This window comes from Amblyomma mixtum, chromosome 3, assembly GCF_055824585.1.
Source record: "Amblyomma mixtum isolate Tamu chromosome 3, ASM5582458v1, whole genome shotgun sequence".
NCBI classification, from domain to species: Eukaryota; Metazoa; Arthropoda; class Arachnida; order Ixodida; family Ixodidae; genus Amblyomma; species Amblyomma mixtum.
In genome coordinates this window covers 88,146,613-88,156,490 of record NC_143014.1, presented here as the reverse complement: position 1 = coordinate 88,156,490, position 9,878 = coordinate 88,146,613, and the positions used below count along the sequence as shown (strand labels likewise).

Genomic DNA, 9,878 nt, shown 5'->3' with positions numbered 1-9,878 from the left:
GTACTATATTTAACACGCTTGTCATACTGAGGTTCAATTTTGGTTAAACAAGGTGTGGGTCAAAATCGAAACAATACGGTAGCTACTGAGAAATGGCTTAGCTCGTTCTTACCGCTGCTAACTTGAAAGCGAGATAATGTCATTCAACAATATTCGTATAAGATTGGTACGTAATTGTGTAGCCATCCGTGCTCTATTTCTACTGCATAAATTACAATGAGGCCAACGGGGACTCACAAGTTGAAGCTTTTATTCTTTTTGTCAGCTTTGTGTAAAATTTTTCTCTCTTTTTTTTTACCTTATACTTAAGCATGCAGGATTGAAGTGTTTTTTCAAACGAAAGCGTGCATAGCAAGGATGATAGAGACGCTTAGGCGCAGTTTCGAAGAGCCAAAGGATATGAAAACGCTACAATAGAGCCTGTGGAGTTCCAAGATGCATCCGTGCAATGAAGCTGCAAGAAAAGAAGACAGTTCTTGTCTTAGGTGAGGCTTTATTCAAATTTGTTGCGAGAGGCGCGATTACCCTGCAGCAATTGTTGTCACGAGCTTATCTTTTGTTTTCTTTTGTTTATTTCATGCGTCACTCACCACGAAATGGCGTCCCTCGCCTGCCCTCGTGCTTTTATCGATACGGCCCCGAAGAAAATGGTGGAATACTGAATTATGGCTACCATTAATTACCACACTTCTGACTACTTTTCTTGGGTACCAGAATGGAGCGGTACAGCCGTTGCCGAGCTGAATGCTTTCCATGGCTGTTTTTTTTTTTTTTCGAGATGACAGCTTCTATTTAAGACACACGTCGGGCGCGTTTCAAGGGTATCCACGCTCACAGTAGGTTCCCGGCGTGAACCTCTGGCGTCGATGATCAACAGGCAACTTGTCCACCGCGTTGAGCACGCAGTTACTGCCTTCGCGAGAGTTTCTTTTGACAGTTAGGCCTCTTTATCGAGAGACCTGTCCGTGGATTTTATACCGGAGACAATTTTAGCACCGCTCCGATGTTTTCAAAAGTGAAAATAAAATAAATAGGGGGCGTGGAATTATTCTGATGTGGCTAAGTGGTACTCGGAACCAGGCGCCCCAGTAGGTAGGTAATATGCATGGATGCCTGGAAGAGAAAAGGTGCTTTCTGGCAACGATGAACTGAGGTTCGAACTTTACTCATCCCAACGACAACTTTCGCCCGTTTTACTGTGCTAATAGGTCAGAAGTGCAAGATGGCGGGCTAGTTGGTAATCCATGATAAAAAACAGCGCAAGGAACGGGACGAAAACACGAAGGAAGAAGCGCCCGTGTCTGTGTCTTCTTCCTTCGTGTTTTCGTCCCGTTCCTTGCGCTGTTTTTCATCATCTAATAGGTCAATTCCAATTGGACCCTTTCTGTAGGTGTTGTGAGCCCAATGCTCGAAAACCTAGAAGGACGTCATCAATAATTAAACTTAAACGCTCTCTCTTCTTTGTTTACAGAAGCCAGGCTTGATGACGAAGCAGGAGGAGTTTCTTCCCACTCAAAAGCAATAACAAGTTTAAGAGAGTGCTTTGTTGGCCGAGTCGATCAATCATTCTCAACAAAGGGTACTGAGCACACGCACCCTTGTACACTTCTCGTCCTTCTTTGTGTGTACGCAGTACTGTTTGTTGAAATAGCAAGTTCCTACTGTCAGTTTTGGACATTGAAATGTGTGCGTACGAAAATGATCGATATACTCGAGAGAAATCGAGACGGAAGACGATAATATAGAGCAGAGAGAAGCAACGAATGTCCCATATAAGTGCGCTAGTATATATGCTCATTTATGCAGACCTGGAAGGAGTGGTTGAGTCAGCTGTCGAATGAGCAAAGTCATTGCTATAGCAATTTTTGAGTTGTGCTGTGTTGGGTTTTATGACACGTTGAAAGAAACAACGTTGATGATGATGGTGATGAGGCGTCTGAGGGCATCATGCGCCAACCGCAATGTTTAATATGTTTGCTTGGTGGGAGGGAGTTAAGTTTTTAAAATGCTACAGCTGGTTTTGAAGCTTTGCTTCTCTTCAGAACGATACAACGCAGGAAATTTTGACGAATGAATTTTCTCCTAAGAGTAATCTAGGATGGAATGGGATGTGGTAATGAAAAAATTATGGGTAACATTTTTCCCTTAGGTTCACCAGCTATGTGCATGAACATAAATTGTGGGTTATGGTGATCACACCTCCGCACAGCTCACATGTTGGTCTTTCTTGTTTTGCAAGAATAAAGCTGTGTGTAAGGTGTACGTGTCCAATACGAAAGCGATATAAAAATGACTTCAGTGAAACGGTCCTGGTGTGAGCATGACTTCCATTCTCCTATGATGGGTTTTACTAGGTGTATTTAAATCGACTATACTTGTGCGATAAATAGGGAAGAGAAGAGACGTGACTACAGGACAGAGCGAAAATTTGCGCTCTGTCCTGTAGTCACGACTGTTCTCTTCCCTATTTTCGCGCGAGTATAGTCGATTTAAAGCACAACGAACCAACTCGCCTAAATGGAAGTACTTATTGTACTATGTGTAGCATATTCCATTTAGACTTCCATTTATCTCTCAGCTTACATTGTACCAATGCCGTCTCTTTAGAGAATGTTTGCTTCCTTGATTTCTTTGTGCCGAGCTTGTGCAGCACATACACCTGCTTCCTCATTTCCACTGATTCCGACGTGGCTCGGAAACTAGCCAAATTTTACCTTGTCCCTGCGTTGTGGCTCTTGTTATGTTGTGTATGATATCGCCAATTAATGGCATAACTGCATTTAGGGTGAAATGCAGTGAGTATGCTTAAAGAATCGGTGTAGATTGTGCTGTTCACGATGTTCACATTTATTATTTTTACTAGAGCCACAAAGTCTGCATAGCACTCAGCTCTGAAAATAGATGCCCACTGTGATAATTTCCTCTAGGAACGTCTGCCAAGGTTTCCTAAAGTTCAGAATAACAGGCTCCTTTCCAGGAAGGAATGTAGGGCATGCATGAAAAGGAGCATGCATATAGGTTATAGCGCGTTCGAGGGAGCTCGGCGTGCACTCATGCATGCAGGTTCAATGGCACGCATGAACCCAGACTTTAGTGAGCGCCGTTTGCTGTTGAAAAGACTGCTAGCCGCTCTCACGTGCCCACTGTCCGAGGTCAGCACTGTTCATTGCCGCCGCGCTCTCTCGCATACCACGTGCACAGCACGGCGACGTTAAAGTTATGAGAGTAGGGCTAGAACATAATTGTCAATTATGGTCTCGGGTCAATTATGGTCTCGGGTCAATTATGTTCTAACAACACAGTTGTTAGAACATAATTGACCCGAGGAACCACAACATGGGACCATTTTGCTGTGTCTCCTTCTCTCGTCCCGTGTTTGAGTTCTTCGGGTCAGTAACGGCTACAGTAGTGACGTCATTTCTGAGGGTAGGTTCTACACGGCCTCAACAGCCTCAGCCTTACTAGAGCAGCACTGGAAAGTGCCTCCGTGGAGCGCTTGAGCGCATGGCTGGGCAGCATCGAAGATGCGCGTAACGGAAGCGGCGTCTTCAGGCTGCTCTAGGGAATGGCACCCACCTCTCGAGGGAAAGCCGTGTCGCGGTACAGCCGAGAGGCGCTGCCCTCGCGCGTGTCGGCGAGCAGCCTGTAGCCGCGGAAGGCGCTGCTCCGGGAAGCCCGCTCGAGCTCTTGCTTCATCCTGGGGTATGCCTGGCGCATGAACGTGGCCAGGGACGGCCAGTCGTACGCCCTCGGCTCCACGGCCGCCACAACTTCTGGCGACGCCTGGACCTGCGCGAACCTCAATTGTACTGACCGCGGCCGCACGGCTGCGTGGCGCACCTTCTGTGTTGTCCTCAGCATGTCCTGAAAACATTCCGCATCTAGTAAAACAGCAACAAAGTTTTACGGTTTCCTCATTTTGCGTCCGTCACCGGAGTACCGTGATGAATATTATTTGCTTCGTGGTACGCCGGCTGTTTTTTTTTTGTTGTTGTTTAATCGGTACGAATTTTTCTTTAAAAACACGTGAAAGCTACGACAATGCGTTCATGCAAGTGCATTGTACGGCATGGCAGACATTATGTCCATGGTAGTAGTTACAGTTAAAAGGCTATTAGTTAGCTGTTACTAATTAGCTTTTTAAATTTTCGATTGAAAGACGCAATATTACCTATATCGCGAAATAAGACGTCTTCAACATCCTAGGCGAGACCAGTTTTTTAAATTTATAAATCGGCACTGTGGTGCGAGATATCGAACCTGGATTTAAGCGTGCAAAACGACCCGATACCAAAACCGACCACCGACTTGCGCCGGAAGTGGTATAGCCCCACTACAAGCCGGGAGACTCTCGGTCACGAAAAAAGCTCGCCCACATTCTAAACTACGAGACGCGCGCCTGACTCGTGACGTTCCTCGTTAGGTGCTCGCGTCTAGGTTACTCGCACGGCGTAGTCAGGCAGACGCATGCTGCATGAGGTTTCAGCTGCATTCCTGGCGGCATCAAAGCGGAGAAGGCAGTAACAGCTAGCTGCCTGTCTTGCCTGTCGCTTTACGTGTAGTCAGCCGCGACGATACATTTTCCTCCGTTACGCTGCCATGCTGAACACTGAGATAGTCTCGAATTTCATCGCCGAAACCCAGCAGCTTTTCTATGGCGCCGCGGCTTTGAGCTAAGAGTGTCGCGTCCCTATTTAGTTTGACAATTTGTCTCCGGCCAAGCAGAGGGGAACGGGGAAAGTCGTCCCGACGTCCGAAGAAAGCTGCTCCGTATTTTTGGCCCTTAACGAAGTGCGGCTATACAACTTACTGCGCATCTCGCGCGTTGTTTGCGGTACGGGCTCGTTTTGCACGCATATATCTCGTTTTGCGCGTTCGATATCTTGAACCACAATGCCGATTTATAAAATTTAAGCACGGGGAACGCTTGAGATCTTCGAATGCTTCCAGTTACCCTACGTTGTATTGTGACCTAAAATCAGAAATTAGAAAGATAATTTGTAGTTAATAATAGTTCACTAATCACACTTCAACTATCTACTATCATGGGCATAATGTAAGCCATGCCGTATAATCCACCTGCACAGACCCCATCGTCGTACCTTTCACAGCCTTTTAAAGAAAAATCTGTACAGATTAAAAAAAAAAAAAAAACAGCCGGTATATAGCTGCAGTGACCTCAATACATTTTCAGACTAGATTCAACTTGACTTCTTTGTCTGGGTGTGTATTTGCCTTTCTACGCCGCTGGACCACTTATTTTTCTGCTTCAAATTAACGCCATAGCGTGAAGTGTCCCGTTCAGCGGAAAACCCGGCGTCGGCGACGCCGAGAGCGAAACATCCCCAGAGAAGCAATCTATAGATGCGCCAACTAGGTGGCAAGGTGGGCCGCCTAAGTCACGTGACCTTGTGATGTCATAAAAAGTTGCCCACCGGATTGTTAACAAACTGCCCACTGTGGCAGGTTGCAGTTAAATTCATGATTGGTCAGCGACAAGTTGCTCGGCAAGAGCAACCCACTTGTGGCTCACCAGCCCCACCGCTGCGATCACCTGTCATCGCAGGGTAGTGACGCATCACTTAACCGCTGTACCACTGCGCCAGAAGTGGTATCAGGACTCCCACCGATATATGAATGCAAACCAGAGAATGACCAATTACGCATCTACATTCTGACATGTATTATGTGTTGTAGGTAAGCCTTTTGTGCCCGGAATTCATTTATTTCTTCTTTTAGCGTATACTTAAGCAGGGACTGAGCCGAACTAGTATTCCTTTCGCTACCGTGTTCACTTAGTTTTTGTGCCACTTTTCTTTTTCTACTCATTTTAGTGCAGGGCTGAAAACTGCGGAAAGAAGAAGCAGCCGGCTCCGGAGTATAGAATACAAACGTCTGGCTCATACACATCTGCATAAAAAAAATATTTTTGAGGAGGCAGGAATAGCACCCCAACTTAAATAAAACGGCGCGCCGCAAATTTGAATGTCCTTAATCCTCGCAGCGTATGATGTGAAACGCTTCAGTCGGCGGCTTCTAAGGAAATTGATCGCTCCGATGAAGGCAAGCAATTCCCTGTAAATAAACGCTGAATGTAGCTGGAGGAAAGTACCTCTGCATCGCACCAGTGGCGTCCTTGGACACCCGTTTCCGTCGTAGCCCTCGGCTCTGTTTGGACGCTGGTGTGGCAGGTATCCCTGAAATTCCAAGGGGAAGGCGATTCAAGCAGTGCTTGTGCAAAAAGATCTTACGCTATGCTGAAAGGTAACAAGCGCACTGTCAGCAATATATCGCTCCTTTCGCCTAAAGCAACCCTCGCGTCCGGCAGTAAGCAAGTCGTCTTCGCCCGCCTTTTCACATAGATTACCCTGCATCATGGTAAAGACATTCCACACATCCACGTGGCGCTCTGCTAAAAAAAAAATAGTAATAATGGTGGCGGGCTACCTGGATTTCTAACCAACCATTAAGATAAAATGCGTTGGCGGCGCTCGAACATTGCGCGCAACGTCACAGCGTAACGACGGCAGTTCGGTACATTCTGCTGCCACTTAGGCGTCTTGCACTGCACTGTTTGCGAAAGTCGCTCGTCAGTGGCCAGTGCCCCTCTCAGCCGCAGCATTCATCAGTTTGTCACTGCGTTAATGGATTAAGTATTATGCAACTAAGGACAGAGACGCAAGAGAACGGGCGAAGCGCGTGCTCGGTTGTATTGAACCTCCATCCTGCGTCGCTGCCGCGGTACGCTTCGTTCTACAGAACTTCAACTTGCCCAGTTCCCGGTGTTTTAAGAGCCGCCGCGGTGGCTCAGTGCTTATTGTGCTCGGCTGCCGAGCCGAAAGACGCGGTTTCGATACCGTTGCCGGAGGTCGCATTTCGATGGAGGCGAAATTCAAGAGGCCCGTGTACTGTGCGATGTCATTGCACGTTAAAGAACCCCAGGTGGTCGAAATTATACGGAGACCTCCACTACGGCAACCCTCATAGGCTGAGTCGCTTTGGGATGTTGAACCCCATTAAACTGAACTAAACTAATCTCAGTGTTCTTAAGCAATGTTCTACACGTTGGTAGTTATACCAAGCACAATTTGTAGTGATTGTCGAGCTATCGTGTTCCTTCCGTGTTCCTTCCGAAAGACGCGGTTTCGATACCGTTGCCGGAGGTCGCATTTCGATGGAGGCGAAATTCAAGAGGCCCGTGTACTGTGCGATGTCAGTGCACGTTAAAGAACCCCAGGTGGTCGAAATTATACGGAGACCTCCACTACGGCAACCCTCATAGGCTGAGGCGCTTTGGGATGTTGAACCCCATTAAACTGAACTAAACTAATCTCAGTGTTCTTAAGCAATGTTCTACACGTTGGTAGTTATACCAAGCACAATTTGTAGTGATTGTCGAGCTATCGTGTTCCTTCCGTGTTCCTTCCGAAAGACGCGGTTTCGATACCGTTGCCGGAGGTCGCATTTCGATGGAGGCGAAATTCAAGAGGCCCGTGTACTGTGCGATGTCAGTGCACGTTAAAGAACCCCAGGTGGTCGAAATTATACGGAGACCTCCACTACGGCAACCCTCATAGGCTGAGGCGCTTTGGGATGTTGAACCCCATTAAACTGAACTAAACTAATCTCAGTGTTCTTAAGCAATGTTCTACACGTTGGTAGTTATACCAAGCACAATTTGTAGTGATTGTCGAGCTATCGTGTTCCTTCCGTGTTCCTTCCGAAAGACGCGGTTTCGATACCGTTGCCGGAGGTCGCATTTCGATGGAGGCGAAATTCAAGAGGCCCGTGTACTGTGCGATGTCAGTGCACGTTAAAGAACCCCAGGTGGTCGAAATTATACGGAGACCTCCACTACGGCAACCCTCATAGGCTGAGTCGCTTTGGGATGTTGAACCCCATTAAACTGAACTAAACTAATCTCAGTGTTCTTAAGCAATGTTCTACACGTTGGTAGTTATACCAAGCACAATTTGTAGTGATTGTCGAGCTATCGTGTTCCTTCCGTGTTCCTTCCGAAAGACGCGGTTTCGATACCGTTGCCGGAGGTCGCATTTCGATGGAGGCGAAATTCAAGAGGCCCGTGTACTGTGCGATGTCAGTGCACGTTAAAGAACCCCAGGTGGTCGAAATTATACGGAGACCTCCACTACGGCAACCCTCATAGGCTGAGGCGCTTTGGGATGTTGAACCCCATTAAACTGAACTAAACTAATCTCAGTGTTCTTAAGCAATGTTCTACACGTTGGTAGTTATACCAAGCACAATTTGTAGTGATTGTCGAGCTATCGTGTTCCTTCCGTGTTCCTTCCGAAAGACGCGGTTTCGATACCGTTGCCGGAGGTCGCATTTCGATGGAGGCGAAATTCAAGAGGCCCGTGTACTGTGCGATGTCAGTGCACGTTAAAGAACCCCAGGTGGTCGAAATTATACGGAGACCTCCACTACGGCAACCCTCATAGGCTGAGGCGCTTTGGGATGTTGAACCCCATTAAACTGAACTAAACTAATCTCAGTGTTCTTAAGCAATGTTCTACACGTTGGTAGTTATACCAAGCACAATTTGTAGTGATTGTCGAGCTATCGTGTTCCTTCCGTGTTCCTTCCGAAAGACGCGGTTTCGATACCGTTGCCGGAGGTCGCATTTCGATGGAGGCGAAATTCAAGAGGCCCGTGTACTGTGCGATGTCAGTGCACGTTAAAGAACCCCAGGTGGTCGAAATTATACGGAGACCTCCACTACGGCAACCCTCATAGGCTGAGGCGCTTTGGGATGTTGAACCCCATTAAACTGAACTAAACTAATCTCAGTGTTCTTAAGCAATGTTCTACACGTTGGTAGTTATACCAAGCACAATTTGTAGTGATTGTCGAGCTATCGTGTTCCTTCCGTGTTCCTTCCGAAAGACGCGGTTTCGATACCGTTGCCGGAGGTCGCATTTCGATGGAGGCGAAATTCAAGAGGCCCGTGTACTGTGCGATGTCAGTGCACGTTAAAGAACCCCAGGTGGTCGAAATTATACGGAGACCTCCACTACGGCAACCCTCATAGGCTGAGGCGCTTTGGGATGTTGAACCCCATTAAACTGAACTAAACTAATCTCAGTGTTCTTAAGCAATGTTCTACACGTTGGTAGTTATACCAAGCACAATTTGTAGTGATTGTCGAGCTATCGTGTTCCTTCCGTGTTCCTTCCGAAAGACGCGGTTTCGATACCGTTGCCGGAGGTCGCATTTCGATGGAGGCGAAATTCAAGAGGCCCGTGTACTGTGCGATGCCAGTGCACGTTAAAGAACCCCAGGTGGTCGAAATTATACGGAGACCTCCACTACGGCAACCCTCATAGGCTGAGGCGCTTTGGGATGTTGAACCCCATTAAACTGAACTAAACTAATCTCAGTGTTCTTAAGCAATGTTCTACACGTTGGTAGTTATACCAAGCACAATTTGTAGTGATTGTCGAGCTATCGTGTTCCTTCCGTGTTCCTTCCGAAAGACGCGGTTTCGATACCGTTGCCGGAGGTCGCATTTCGATGGAGGCGAAATTCAAGAGGCCCGTGTACTGTGCGATGTCAGTGCACGTTAAAGAACCCCAGGTGGTCGAAATTATACGGAGACCTCCACTACGGCAACCCTCATAGGCTGAGGCGCTTTGGGATGTTGAACCCCATTAAACTGAACTAAACTAATCTCAGTGTTCTTAAGCAATGTTCTACACGTTGGTAGTTATACCAAGCACAATTTGTAGTGATTGTCGAGCTATCGTGTTCCTTCCGTGCCTCCCCCCCCCCCCCCCTTTTTTTTGTCTTGCCATGCCTCCGGCGCGGCGACCACGGCGACAGCGGTGCCATTCACGTGCGGTTGCGGTGGCCGGCAA

At 47.4% G+C, this 9,878-nt stretch overlaps 1 protein-coding gene across 2 annotated transcripts in view; it reads right to left on the bottom strand.

Annotated features, from left to right (window-relative positions):
• Positions 1-364: 364 nt before the first annotated feature.
• The window catches only part of LOC149350854 (cytoplasmic dynein 2 intermediate chain 2-like), a 48,635-nt gene continuing 39,121 nt past the window's right edge, over positions 365-9,878 (bottom strand). For both annotated transcript variants that reach the window (XM_089580049.1, XM_089580050.1), the window contains exons 2-4: positions 6,113-6,197; positions 3,577-3,789; positions 365-454 (exon numbers count right to left, since the gene is read on the bottom strand). In XM_089580049.1, coding sequence (XP_089436175.1) covers positions 371-454; positions 3,577-3,789; positions 6,113-6,197 — 382 coding nt within the window. In that variant the 3' untranslated portion in view covers positions 365-370. The remainder of the gene's footprint in view (positions 455-3,576; positions 3,790-6,112; positions 6,198-9,878) is intronic.